Source organism: Xiphias gladius, chromosome 9 (genome assembly GCF_016859285.1).
Source record: "Xiphias gladius isolate SHS-SW01 ecotype Sanya breed wild chromosome 9, ASM1685928v1, whole genome shotgun sequence".
NCBI lineage: Eukaryota > Metazoa > Chordata > Actinopteri > Istiophoriformes > Xiphiidae > Xiphias > Xiphias gladius.
In genome coordinates, this window is record NC_053408.1 from 5,658,607 (window position 1) to 5,672,170 (window position 13,564).

Here is a 13,564-nt window from a genome sequence, read left to right on the forward strand (position 1 = left end):
GGTTTGTCAGATATGTTGTTTGAACCGGACTGTTGATTGTCAAAACGCAGGTTTGTGATCGGGCGAGAGAAGCCGGGGGAGCAGAGCGAAGTGGCCCAGCTCATCCAGCAGACTCTGGAGCAGGAACGTTGGCAGAGGGAGATGATGGAGCAGCGCTACAACCAGTACATGGACGAACAAGAGGTCAGTCTTCACATTCAGGGCTGGTGTAGGATCTAGCTAAGAAAACGACCTGTTTTGTCTTTCCCGAAGGAGTGATGGTGCAGTGGTGCAGTGTCTGCACATACATGGTGCGGAAGTGAGGGTGCAGTGCTTACTAATCCATTGTCCTCCATCCCCTCCCCCACCACTTGCATGCACACACACATTACTGCAATAACAAAAAACAGATTTTTGAGAATTCAATGTAACATTTAGACTAATATCTTCAAGATTCTTACAAGAAAATGTAAACGTATTACACAGCATGTGAGTACCATGATCTTTCAAGCTCAGTTGTTGTCTTGTCAGTATTTAGAGGGGATCATTTCCAGTTATCTGAATGTACGTGCAAAAATTATAGCAAGAAGACGAAAAATTGGACTTCAGCATCTGAAACATGGTCCTACACTAAGCTACTTGACAACAGAACAAAGGCGTCACTAAACAGCATTAAAGTTGACATAACCTTTTCAACCTGTTCAGGCACAAAATGCTGCCTTAAAATGAAAAACAAGGACGTTTTTTTATTTATTTTTTTTGCAATCATTCATTGGCGCCATATGTCCTTGGTTCCTCCTCAGGATTATGAAATTTATCTCAGTGCCATCATCAGCAGACGTGACTCTCTCTGGTGTGGCTGTGTTGCGTGTGCTTCTGGCGCAAAGCCACGCTGTTTTGTCCAGCATGTAGTTTCAGTCTGATTAAACGATAAGCTCGGCTCCAAAATGGGGACAAATCAGGATAACTCAAATTTTGTGATCCAGGAGGCCCTTTGTTTTGTTAACCTTTGTGTCTCAGATTTTCTTTTTCCTTTACTTTTACATAAACAGAGCATGGGTCCGAAAACTGTCTGTAGTTTCATTGTAATAACAGAGAGGAAATTGCCCCATTCATGAAAGGGTGATGGTGGGTGGTTCTTGAAAAGCATTACATTGTACAATGGAAAGTTTAGTCTGCTCTTTTGAGTTTTACACCATCTAGTGTCCATTTAGTGTCACGGCACTGTGTTTCTGACAGCACTGTTAAGTCCCTGTTTCACCGTCTTTTCCTATTTTCTGTGCTGTTTTATTCAAACATTTAAAGATAACGGTAAAAAAAATGTTTTCTCTCAGAAATCCCCTTTACTTGCCAGACAGCAGTACAGTGTAGAGACAAAAACAAAATCTAACCATTACAAACATCATAGATGTTTGAACAATCTTGTCTTCCCCACATTCGGCTTTCTCTGTCTAACTGATACTGGTTGCACTGTTGAATGATCCTTCTACACGTTATTTCCAAATGCAACATCTTGATCGACAATGATATTACTTAAGGAAGCAAAAAAAAAAAAAAAATAATAATAATAATTTAAGAGTGAAGGCACATTTGCACTGCAGCACTTGATGTAACAAATTCTTTCCTATCCTCGATCTCATCCCTGCAGGGTGCTGAATATGGCACAGATGAGGAGGAGGACGAGGATGAGGAGGTCAGTCCGCCGTATCCCAGTGCCATTGAGGTGTTTGACTTGGCAGAGAACGAGGACATGTCGCCTCTGGAGACTGACCCTGAGAAACTAGCCCATAAATACAAAGAGGTGAGTAGTCAGCTCCTTAATTGGAACATTTCCTACGTAATCACAGCTTATTTCCTCTGATGTACCTAATAATTAACAGATGTATTTAAAAATTGTCATCTCTTTACTGTAAAGCTCCAAATAAAGCATGCTGTGACCCAGGCTGAGATCCAACAGCTGAAAAGAAAGGTAAGGTGTTAAATTAAAATAAAAGTACTAGTCCTAAAGGAGGAAGAAGCAAAGAAGCACTGATTATTTTAAAGGTCAGAGATGTGTCTCTGATGCGTCACCTGTCTTTCCAGCTGCACCACGCGGAGCAGGAGAAGCAGCGCTGGCGTATGGATAAGGCTCAGCTGGAACAGACCCTGCAGGAGAACAAGGAGCGTATGGAGAAGCTGGAGGGCTACTGGATGGAGGCTCAGAGCCTGTGCCAGGCGGTGGACGAGCACCTGAAGGAGACGCAGGCTCAGTATCAGGCCCTGGAGCGCAAGTACAGCAAAGCCAAACGCCTGATCAAGGAATATCAGCAGAAGTAAGGCGGCTTCATGACACAGACGAGCGCTAAAAGAGTTGTGTGATGTATGATGTGTGAGATAGACGGTCTGACGCTGTCATCTGCTACCTGTAACAGGGAGATTGAGTACCTGAAGAAGGAGACCCAGCGTTGTGCACAAGTTGGGGCTGAGGCCTCCCTTCTGAAAGAGGAGTCTGGACAACTCCACGAACAGGTATGGGAGGTCATCTAGATTAAGGCTACTTTGCTAGTGCATGCAAGTTTTTACCATTATATTAACAGATTTCATCTGGTAATATAATGTCACGTTAGTGAGTAGTTTTTGTTCAAATGTTTTGCACCCTCTTTAAAGGCAGACAGAGTCCTTTCCCTGTTTTGCCTCTTTCAAATGTTCCCAAAGATATTCAGGGGGGGTCAGTGTCTGGTGAGAGTGGAGGGCAACCTGTTGAATTCAGCGATCATTTTGGACTATCGGGCCTGGATGCGTGTTTAGGGGACAGTGTTCTTCTGGGGAAAAAAATCCTTTAAGTCAGAAGACGCAGCATGCTGTGCAGAGCCTCTCCTTGCTGTAGTTAATCATGGTAACCAAGTCAGCACCTCTCACTCTTGCTTTGGATGACAGTAACGTTTATAAAATCTCTCCAGTGTTATTAGCAAACATTTTAATTGGCTTGTTAGAATTTAGCTAGAGTTTGAGGAGGTGACCGTTTTTTTTCAGCACTCGTTCATGTGAAAGTTGTAGCAATAACAACAAAACCTCGGCGGACCTTGTCTATTCAGTGTGCTGTATTAGTTATTAAAGGCCCAGCGTCACTCACACGGCAGCATGCAAATGACAGCATTTGAACGAACGGTGCTTGTGGGATGCCAACAGTTTGAAAAAAGTATTTCTTAAAGATCAAAATATATTTATGTGTATCAGCCCTAGATAATGTTCGAGTTCAGACTTTTGGACCCAACCGTAAATATACTGTTTTGTTTTCATACTGTAACAGAATTTAACGCTCGCTCCTCTCTCCTCTCTAGGTGGCTGACCTGGAGTGTAGGGTCGAGGAGCTGAAATCTGAACCTTTATAAGAGCCTTTTTTTCCCCCTTTACCTATCTCAGAAAGCAGTACTTCACCAGATGAAGTAGAACATAGTGTTATTGTACTTGCAATGAACTGCAGGGTATTTCTTGTCCCCAACCTGAGCTTGGTTTCTGGTCGCATACTGTATATGTGTCCTCAGGCTTTGTATTTCAGCCACTTAACCCTTTTAACCATGTTTTTCTGTTAACATTTATGGGGACGTGAAGAACAGTTTTATCATCACAAATTCAGACTCTGTTGAGCTCTAGATGTACTGTTCCTTTTTAAATTTCCGGAGTTCAGTATTTAATCCCTCGATTTGTGGTATCGTGACAGACCAGGCTGTTGCTTTTAATTGCCAAAAAACAAACTCCTCTCTTTCTTTTGCCTAGTTTTGTGACCTCTTTTTCTGAGTTTGTACAGATGTGATAGTGTGGTTTAACAATCAGTTTGGTTTGTAAAAATTTTTATTATGTGTATAACATTTAACATAATATAAACTAATGAGATTGAGGGTTGTTGTATATTTTATGTGATGAAGATGTGTAAATTGGACAGAGATTGCACTGAAGAAGACATCACACAAGGTGCTTCACTGGAATGGAGGAGTAAACGGGAATGAGTCTGAGGTGTCTTTGAAATTGTACAAACAGTAACCCAACCTTCGTAGGGGTCTTGTCACTTAACCTTGAGAACCACCTGCTGCCTACCTTTCAGAAGTGTTTGTGTGTTTTTTACACATTAAGACTCACTAATGAGCTACCAATCCTCTGGTTTCAACCCCTCGCTTCTTTGGAAAAAAAAAAGAAAAAGGAAAAAAAAAAAAAAAAAAGGACCTCAGAGACAAGCCTCCACAACTGCTGTGCCACAAATGAAAATGGATCTTTCTTTCCCCCCCCCCTCAAAATGGATGTTGTCAAGGACATGTGTAACTGGTAATAGTTAGGACTACTGATATAAGAAACATTACTGGACCGGGATGTTAAAGAAGCCCTTACCAGCAGCAAAGTTACAGCAAAGTTCAAAAGTTCGTCTTTAACCAGCAGCTGCACTTGACACCGCTGTGCGTAGCACATGGAAAACACTGCCAGGTTTCTACCTGTTTCAATTTACGCACAGTTTAAAATGAAATTGAGTCTACTTGTGTCAACTGTCATACCAGTATGTTTGTATAGTTCAGGTAAGACTGAAATATTTTACTTAATATTTATAATATAGTCAAGGTGGAAATATGAGCTAACAAAAGGACAAAAACTGACAAAAGCAATGCAAAAAGCAATGTTCAATAGACAAAGTTATACTGTCATGTTAAAAAAAAAAAAAAAAAAAAGTAGACCTGGATGACTACAAAAACAAAGATTAATGAATTGAAAAAAAAAAAAACAGGCATGGTTATGAGTATTTTCATAATATTAAGGCTTGTACAGTGCACATGCTTTGCATTGTATGTTTTGTGGAATAAATGGTCAACAGTGACGGTCAAGTTGGTTGTTTTTATTTCAAAGCAGGTTGACATTGTGAAACAATAAGCATTTGTTTATGTGACTGTGTCTTACTAAACATACTTTGTTAATGGCAGAAAATCCGATTTATTCAGATTTACCTCTTTCACATTATTTACAAACCAAAAAAAAAAAAGTTTTAAACGGATCCATTTTTTTGGATAAATGCTTAATCTATAAACAAACTTCACAAGTTTAAATAATATGTACAGGACATTCAAAAATTCTCTGCAACTCTTGCTAACAATGTGATCCGCTTACAAGTGCATCTTCTGATGGTGTCTCCTGAGATGATAGTTTCTTGAAAAGCTCTTTCCGCACTGGGTGCATTTGAACATTCTCTGTCCCAGGTGGAGCATTTGATGAGCTTTGAGACTCTGCGGGCGGCTGAAGCTCTTACAGCATTCGGGGCAGCTGTAGGGCCTCACCCCCGTGTGCTTCCTCTCATGTCGCTTCAGGTCCCCCGACTGCCGGAAGCTCTCCCCGCAGTGGGTGCACAGGTACGGCTTCTCCCCAGTGTGCGTCCTGAGGTGCACGTTGAGCTGGCCGGTGTACGAGAAGCTTTTGCTGCAGTGGGGGCAGCTGTACGGCTTCTCCCCGGTGTGAATGCGCTGATGCTGCTTCAGGCCGTAGTGGTTGGTGAAGCCCTTCCCGCAGTCGGTGCACAGGTACAGGACCTTCACCTGCTGGAAGCACGTGTGAGATTTGAAAGCTTTGGCGCTCGCACAGCTCTTCCCACAGTGGGGGCATACATACTCCTTTTCCCCCTCCTCCTCCTCCTCCTCCTCCTCCAGCGGATCCATGAGGCTGTCTGAATCGCAGTGGGATAGGTACTCCACAGGGTGGTGCCTCTTGATGTGTTTAATAAGGTAGCTCTTCATGGTGAAGGAGAACTGACAGAACGAGCACGGGAAGAGCTCGGACGTGCAGTGATACTTCATACAAGTGTTGCTCTTCTGATGCTGCTTAAGGTTACCAGATGTAGTGAAGGCTTTATCGCAGCGGTCACAGCTGTGAGATTTTTTGCTCTTCGCGTGAACCGTCTGCTCGTGTCTTTTCAGGAAACCAGACTTATTGAAGGTTGCCCCACACTGACCACACTTGTGCTGTCTCAAAGCGCACTTATGTGCTTTGAGATCATCCGGGTTTCCATATGTTCGTTTACAGCAATTACAGCTGAACCATTTGTATTTTGTTAACCTTCCATTCCTGACAGCGGGAGCCTCTGGTTCTGTGCAGCCCTGCTCGGACTGAGCGGGGCTGGCTGATGGCTTCTTGCAGACGTTTGCCCTTCGTTTCGGAGCAATGAGCTTGGTTATGGCAGAAATTCTAGATCGAGCTCCGAGTCGCTGAGGCCTCTGAGAGGGACGCTTTTGGCTCGACCCGACTGTTTCGGCCACTGAGGGCTGTGGAATGAAGTCAGGATCACGGCTTTGATCATCATCAGCGGGCGCTGGATCATCATCTTGATTTTCCGCAGCGGTATCCTCGGAGTGATGCTCACTGATGTGCTGCTGAAGCGTGTCCACTGAAGAAAAAGTCAGTGAACACTCAGAACAGCTGAAGGGCATGGCATTCGGTTCCTCTGGAGCCCCATTTATTTCTCCTTTACTTTTATTTTCTTTCTGGTGACTCCGCAGGTGCCTGGTCAGGTCGTTGTACTGGCCAAAGCACTTCTGACACACAGTGCAGACGTATGGACGTAACCTCTCGTGGACAGTCACCTTATGCTTTTTGAGGGAGGTTTCGTTCGTGAAGCTCTTTCCACAATCTGAACAATGGCACTGGGACGTTTCTGCCTCTCCTGCAGAGGTATCCTCGGTTGCGGTTGCATCCATAGCTTCTTGTAGACTCTCACTTACATTCATTCCCTCCGTTTCACCAGTTAAAGCTGGATCTGCAGGTTTAAAAAGTTCCGACCTCTGCGTCGAGCTCCCTTTCTTCTGACCGGAGATTATGTCCTGATTAGGAACTTTTAGCACAGCCTGCTTTCTGTGAACCAGCTGGTGTCTGATTAAGCCGGATGCCTGGCTAAAAGTCCGCCTGCACTGTGGGCAGCAGTAGGGGCGCTTGTTCGAGTGGACGCAAAGTTTGTGCCTCCTGAGGTGAGGTACTTGCTTGAAAATTTTCCCGCAGTCACCGCACGTCTTGGACTCGAGGGGATCAACGGATAGCACCACCACGGACGCCACCGAGTGACCCGAGTCAGCGTTGGAGGCGGGATTTTCCGGTTCAGCTGCCTCAGCGGCAGGTGCTGTACAGTCCCCTCTAGGCTGGGTGTGGAAGTATTCTGTATGCCGCTGGAGGTACGCCTCTGTGGTGAAGGAAAGCTGACAGTGGGTGCACAGGAAGATCTGAGATGTTGCAGCTCTATTACTCTCTACAATTAAGAAGAGAGGAGGACAACATTACTGTCACACTTCATTTCACCAGACACAAAAATGATACTGAATTGTAAGAAGTTCTACATGGTGAGTGTAAAATTACACTAGTGACTAGTTCATGTAAAAAAATAACTGCATATATATCAAATTTTTTGTAAGAGTGAACCTCAGGTAGCGAGGGTACCTGCTGAACTCAACTTCGTGAACCACGTCTGGGTCCAAGCTTCGCTAAAATGGGTGAGAAGCTTCCTGCTGGGCCACACCATGAGCTCATCCCCGGGCTGTATGGTGCGACAGCAGTGAAAAAGGATGCTGCCTTTGTACTGGACTGCCAGCAAATTTGTCTCGTCTTCATTACGAGCACAGTTGACATACCTGTGTATGAAGAAAGCATCGTGACAACGGAGCTTGAATGTAAACATGGACAGATTTTTAGATGCACCATGAGCCACAATATGACACGTGATACCGTGAGGTTAATTACAAAACTCAATGCATGTACCAAACACCACTAAAATTCAAATCTTTCGTAATGAAAGCACTAGAGACTTGGTCTCGGTTGGGTTTTGAGTAAACGCTTAACACCTGGCTAGAGGCTGGCACCTCTAGCTACTCTTAAGCAACCGATATATTTGCCTAGAAATGGATGGAGTGGTCTCTCGTCTGTGAACACTGGAGCTGCCAAATTCAATTTTAGAAGCACTCTTATCTCATTATAGTTCTTAATATTAATCCTCTTTCCTGGCACATCCATCCTAACGGGGATTTTATTTTCTACCTACCGTTTCTTTCATTTTTTTAATCTAGTGTCATTTAAATGATAAAAATAATTTAAATAATTTACCTCATCCAGTTTGAGTGCGACTCTCTGGCAGCATCAATGTACTCATACTCATTTTTTCCTTTGTAAATCTGCGGAGAACGAGCATATGGTCAAGACAACACACGCATACCAATAACCACGATAAGACGCCGCTGTAAAAACGAGTCTCTGCTACAAGTCAAGACTCATTTTCACTTCCAGTTCGGCATCTCTGAGCTCACCTCCCAGGAGAATTCACTTGCCACGGCATTTTCGCTTGTTGTCACTTCCCCCTCATAAGGCCCAAAATGCATTCCCGGCGACACCACTGGTCCATGATTTATGACCCCAATGCCCGCCCTGGGAATACTAGATCTGCCTATCACCAGACCATAGGGAAGAGTGAGGAGGGCCCTCTGGGGGACCCCCACGCTTGCTGGAAAGTCAAGAATGAAAGATGGGCCACCAATGTTAGCAGGGTCACCCTGGTCCTGGAAGAGAGTCAGACACTCCTCACAATCTGGGAAATAGAAAGAGGAGGAAAACAGAAGAATACAGTGAATGGTCTTTTTATGATATCCATATTAAACCACTCATAATCTTACAAAGATACATACTATTATCATGCACATTAATATGCCCGTGACAATTTAAACCTCAATAGTCAAACAGCAGTTCCCATTCATCACAGAACAATCTTGCTCAAATATTCCACACATCAACAGGAACATTAATTCCATTCAAAACTCAATTTATAATAAGATACAAAAATGTTTTGTTTCAGACCTGCAGTTCGAGTGGTTGATTTTTTGGTCACTTTTCGAGATCTTAACATTTTTTACTGCTTGCTATATATTTTGGATCGTTTGTCTCCTCATATTGTAAGCACTGTCTGGGACCAGGCTTGGCTAGTCTGAAAGACATTCTCACTAGTGGAAAGGCAATTTCAGCGAGAAGATTTTGACTCAGGAGGGGAATTAGGAAAGGGAAGGAATGAACAAGGCCTCTTTGTCTTACAAGACCATTCTCTGGCATGTCCCATGACATTTTGTTAATGCTTTTCTGTCTGGAGTAGTCTGTGGTGCGACAAGTTTTCCAAGATTATGTGGAAACTTTGTATGAGGCCCAAGGATGCCGTGAATATACGCTGAGCTGCCAATTTGCTAAGTACACATAGCCAAAACTAACGCAGTCTAATTCTACAACCCTACCTTCACGAAGGTTATAATGTCCCGGTGTTGTTGAAACTGTTTCAGAGAGGTGCCGATTCAACTTTATGATCATTTTCGGAGGCTAAAGTTTGCGCTGCTGTTGGATTGTATCGTGCTTTACTGACAGACGTCTCTATTATTTTGCCCACCTGGTTATATCACTGAGTGAGTAGTAAGTAGTTTATTTGTATGGCACCTTTCACAGATACAAAATCACAAAGCGCTTTACATCAATAAAAAATATACTATTAAAAACAATATCAAATATAGCAATGACGACAAACAGCACAGGGCTGACAAGTTAAATCAGAGCAACAACAAACAAATGAAAATAGAGACACAAGAGCTAGTACAAAGGTCTAAAACCCAGACGAGGAAATAGGCAGAGAAACTGCAATAAATAAAATGGAGCTGCCATTCAGTCAGGCTGACCGAAGGCCTGCCTGAATAAAAACGTTTTCAGCTGCTCCACAGAGGTGTGACAGGAGTCTAGGGATCGCACCGATGAGGGGAGAGCGTTCCTTGAACCGGGTGCAACAGCCTGAAAAGCACGGTCACCTCGGGTTCGGCGGGTCCGAGGGACAGCCAGCAATTTTTTTTTTGTTCAGCAGACGCATGGGAGGTAGGCCGAGTAACAGAAACGGTCGAATCAACACCTGTCGAAAGCAGTTTCGACAAAAACTGAACACAAGAACCTTCACGAAGGCTGCTGCATTAGACTGCATTAGTTTTACCTGGGTGTACCTAATAAACTGGCAACCGAGTGAGAGTGGCATAGGAGACACGGTGGTCTTGCTTACAAAAGCCATCATCGGCTTCCGGGTTTTCTCCCTTCCCCACGGTGTCCAGTAACTTCTGGATTGGTGTTTCTGCTGGCTCTAAATCCGGCATCACTGGAAGAACAAAGACACACTATTACATTCGTGTTTCATGTCTCTGGTGTAAATTCCAAGCACCATCTAATATGGCAACTTGTACCTGCGGGGGTGTTGCTCTCCGGTGGTGGGCACTCCTCTGTCGCGACCACCTCCTCGGTGGTCTCAACCCACTCCACGCCGCTGCTCCTGCCCGACATGAGTGCAGACTCTGTGGAGCGTTCAGTGAAACCGTTAACGGCTGCATCTACGGCCGGCGCTCACGAAAACGCCGCAAACAACTGACAGCTAACGTTAGCACGTTAAGCCCGCTCGAGGAAAAACACCAGCCCCGGAAACCGATTTGGCTGGCTGGCGTCACACTTCGTGAAGACGGTGGGGAACCATGGTCCTGATAAGATTCTGTGCAAAAAGTGCTGTCGTTGGTTTGTCGCGGCCAACAGCGCAGCCTTACCTTAGGTATCCCGGAGTTAGTAACTGATATGTGGCTATCACAGAAGCACCGGCAACATGTACTGGCGTTATACTACAGACCCGTGCATTCCCGGTTGATATTTTCTACATGAGGGAAAGATAAACTTTGGCACCTACTCGAATCACAGCGGACACATTCCCCGGGCTGCTTCGCTAACTGGCGTTCAAAGCGCCTGGTTTAGGCCGTTAACATATGGTCCCGGACCACAGACCAGAAACTAAACTAACCGAGACCGAGGACGCTTCCCCGGAAGTAAATAAATCCCCCTTTCAGCATAAGGGCCCACGTTTCTGTTCTTCTCCAAAATAAGAGTGCTAACGTTAGAAGGACCCGAACTGTTTATCTGCTATCGCATCTCTACAGCGAGTCCAACCTGCAACATCGGAACTATAAACACATAACACCGCGAATGCTTTGCTAATAACAATTCTTAATCACTATCCTTGACCTACTAGAGTTATGTAATGACGGCCGACCTCCGACTTACCAACGGCGCCGCTGGTGTAGTGGTATCATGCAAGATTCCCATTCTTGCGACCCGGGTTCGATTCCCGGGCGGCGCACGGATCTTTTTTTTTTTTTTTTTCTCAGACTGGCAACACTATTTCTGACAGTTGACATAATTTGTAAGCATACAGTATACTAATAAAAAGAATAATACAGTAATACAAAATATGTTTTAACTCTATAACGTATCTTCTACAAACCACACTGAATAAATTCAAACACTGTGGAAATATGCAGCAGCTATATACAGTAGCCTGTATCTGTTTACTTCTTCAAAACTTACTATATTGCAAAATTCATTGAGGGATTCTGTGGTTGTTTGGTGATGAAACATGTTACGAGATACTGATATTCTAGCAAAATGTGTAATGCAGAGTCTTGCATTGAACATGTTATGTAAGTAAAAGTATAGAAGTATAACCAGGAAAAATGTACTTAAGGTATTACAAGTAAAAGCACTCAGTGCAGAAAGTGGAAATACTATTATATTACTACATTATTATTACTCACACAATAACATAAAAGCAGACTTTTACTATTGTAGTTGGTTGAGGTGAAGGCAATTTTAATTATATTAAATTGGACTGAAACTAATGATTATTTTCATTATGGATTCATTCATCTGTTGATATTTTTTTTTGGTTTGATTGATTGTTGGTTTGTAAAAATTCTGAAAACAGCGAGAAACTGCCAAAACCCAAAGTGACATCTTCACAATGTTTTTTTCTTATCCAACCAATAGTCTAAACTTCAAAATTATGAAATCGAAATTGAAATGTTTGAAATAGTTAAAAGGAAAAGCAGCACATCCTCACATTTGAGAGGCTGGGACCATGAAATGCTTGGTATCTGATTAAATGTTCTTCCACCAATCATGTCTAATAAAGCTCAAAGCTGCCACACAAAATGTGCTTGGTCAAAAGCAGGACAAACGTCTCTAAGACAGTTTCTGCAAACACTGAGCATTACAGGGGAGGATTTACTGTTGCGTTAGACCGCATTAGTTTTTTTTTATGGAAGCACACTGCATTGACAATTTGTTTCACAACTAAGGCCCAATATCTTGTAATTGCGTGAAAGGGGGGGGGGCGGTTAACGTGGCCATCGCTATCTGAGACAAATATCTATAGCCTACGAACATGAGCTTAAATATCAATATAAGAGGAAAATTAAATACGCCGAATGAGCTATTAACAGCTCAGTTCGCTATGTGCCTTTGGATGTTCTGAAAACTATCGCTGAATTACTTAAAAAAACTAAACTAAAAAAAAAAAACGGATGATTCTCAGGCGAGTTTGGAAGTGCGCCAAGTCCCGTCCCCTTAGTTTACATTATCTCCTAATTATGAGATTTTTATTTTTTTTATTTTTTATTTTTTTTGCCCGATCATGAGATACTAAGTCATAATCATGCGCTATCGATGTTGTTTTTCTTTCGTGAACGAACTGCGCTTCCGTAAAAGTTTTAGCTCGGAGTGCGAAATGAATCGTGAGCCGAGAGCGCGGGACACGGGGAGGGAGCTCGGCTACACTTGCCTCGAAGAGCGTCAGTTGCCTGGCAACCTGCCGACTGATGTCCGCACGTTTGGTCGAAACTGTACAAAGAAAGAAAGAGGGGGAAAAAAAACAGCTGTTGCGTGGCAACGACGCAGCCAACAGACAGCGCCACGGCCTGTTTTAAAACAGCGCGATGAAGTCCGTTACACTTAGCCGGAGCGCGTCTGCGTGCGAACTCGACCGTGGAGCGTCGGCGGGATGTCTCGGCGTGTGCGGGGTGTGCCCATCGTGCGTCTTCGCCCCCAAGCCGCCGGGCTCCGGCCAGCGTTTGTGGAAGGTGTCGGACGGATCCAAGAGGAGACTCGTGGTGCAGCTGCTTCTGCGCTGCAGAAACGTCCGGGTGCTCGAAAGCATCCAGAATGTGCTCGGAGTAACATCCTGGACCTTGCTCACTTACGCCAGGTCGGGAGGCCCGACTTACCCCTGCCGCGCCACGGACCGCGCTCCGCACGGGAGACCGCTCGGCACGGACATGAAGGGGATCTGGGACTGGTTCAGTGGCAGTCCGGAGTGGATGAAATCCCGCTACCTTTGCCGTCTTTTCTCACTTTGTGACTCGGAACTGTTACGCATGGCCTCCAACTTAACCAGCGTGCTTCTGGTCAGACAAAAACGAAGGTTTCTGCAATTTGATTGTAAGACCGCAAAAGGGAAAAAAAAACGAAACACGATTAAGCTCAGTCTCTTCTTGTTTCAGGAGTTAAAAACAATGTCTAATTTTTTGTACTCGGTTCGCAGCGCACCCTTTACTGAGTCCTTTGAATTTTTAAATTTTGCACGCTCACCTCGGAGCAGTACATTCAAGTTGCGCTGCACTTCCCAGTAGCTGCCGCTAGAGGTCGGCAAAGGGCGTAAACACAGTGGCTCCTCATTTACCGAGCGGTTTAATAAAAGAAGATGTTCGTTCGG

At 44.2% G+C, this 13,564-nt stretch overlaps 2 protein-coding genes and 1 non-coding gene across 7 annotated transcripts in view; 2 read left to right on the forward strand and 1 right to left on the reverse strand.

Annotated features, from left to right (window-relative positions):
• Positions 1 to 4,175, forward strand: part of LOC120794052 (neurabin-2-like) — a 26,657-nt gene extending 22,482 nt beyond the window's left edge. For all 5 annotated transcript variants that reach the window (XM_040134640.1, XM_040134637.1, XM_040134636.1 and 2 more), the window contains 6 exons: positions 51 to 183; positions 1,628 to 1,780; positions 1,895 to 1,948; positions 2,062 to 2,291; positions 2,391 to 2,487; positions 3,300 to 4,175. In XM_040134640.1, the coding sequence (XP_039990574.1) occupies positions 51 to 183; positions 1,628 to 1,780; positions 1,895 to 1,948; positions 2,062 to 2,291; positions 2,391 to 2,487; positions 3,300 to 3,350 (718 nt within the window). In that variant the 3' untranslated portion in view covers positions 3,351 to 4,175. The remainder of the gene's footprint in view (positions 1 to 50; positions 184 to 1,627; positions 1,781 to 1,894; positions 1,949 to 2,061; positions 2,292 to 2,390; positions 2,488 to 3,299) is intronic.
• Positions 4,176 to 4,816: 641 nt separating this feature from the next.
• Positions 4,817 to 10,853, reverse strand: prdm9 (PR domain containing 9). The gene is made up of 7 exons (XM_040134635.1): positions 10,709 to 10,853; positions 10,221 to 10,328; positions 10,043 to 10,135; positions 8,274 to 8,551; positions 8,074 to 8,141; positions 7,414 to 7,604; positions 4,817 to 7,225 (listed from the first exon to the last, which is right to left on the reverse strand). Exons 2-7 carry the CDS (start codon positions 10,315 to 10,317, stop codon positions 5,103 to 5,105), a joined length of 2,850 nt encoding a protein of 949 aa, XP_039990569.1. The 5' UTR covers positions 10,318 to 10,328; positions 10,709 to 10,853; the 3' UTR covers positions 4,817 to 5,102.
• A 231-nt stretch (positions 10,854 to 11,084) lies between these two features.
• On the forward strand, positions 11,085 to 11,155 carry trnag-ccc. Its single transcript has one exon. It is a non-coding gene; the product is annotated as a tRNA-Gly (tRNA).
• The last annotated feature ends 2,409 nt before the right edge of the window (positions 11,156 to 13,564 follow it).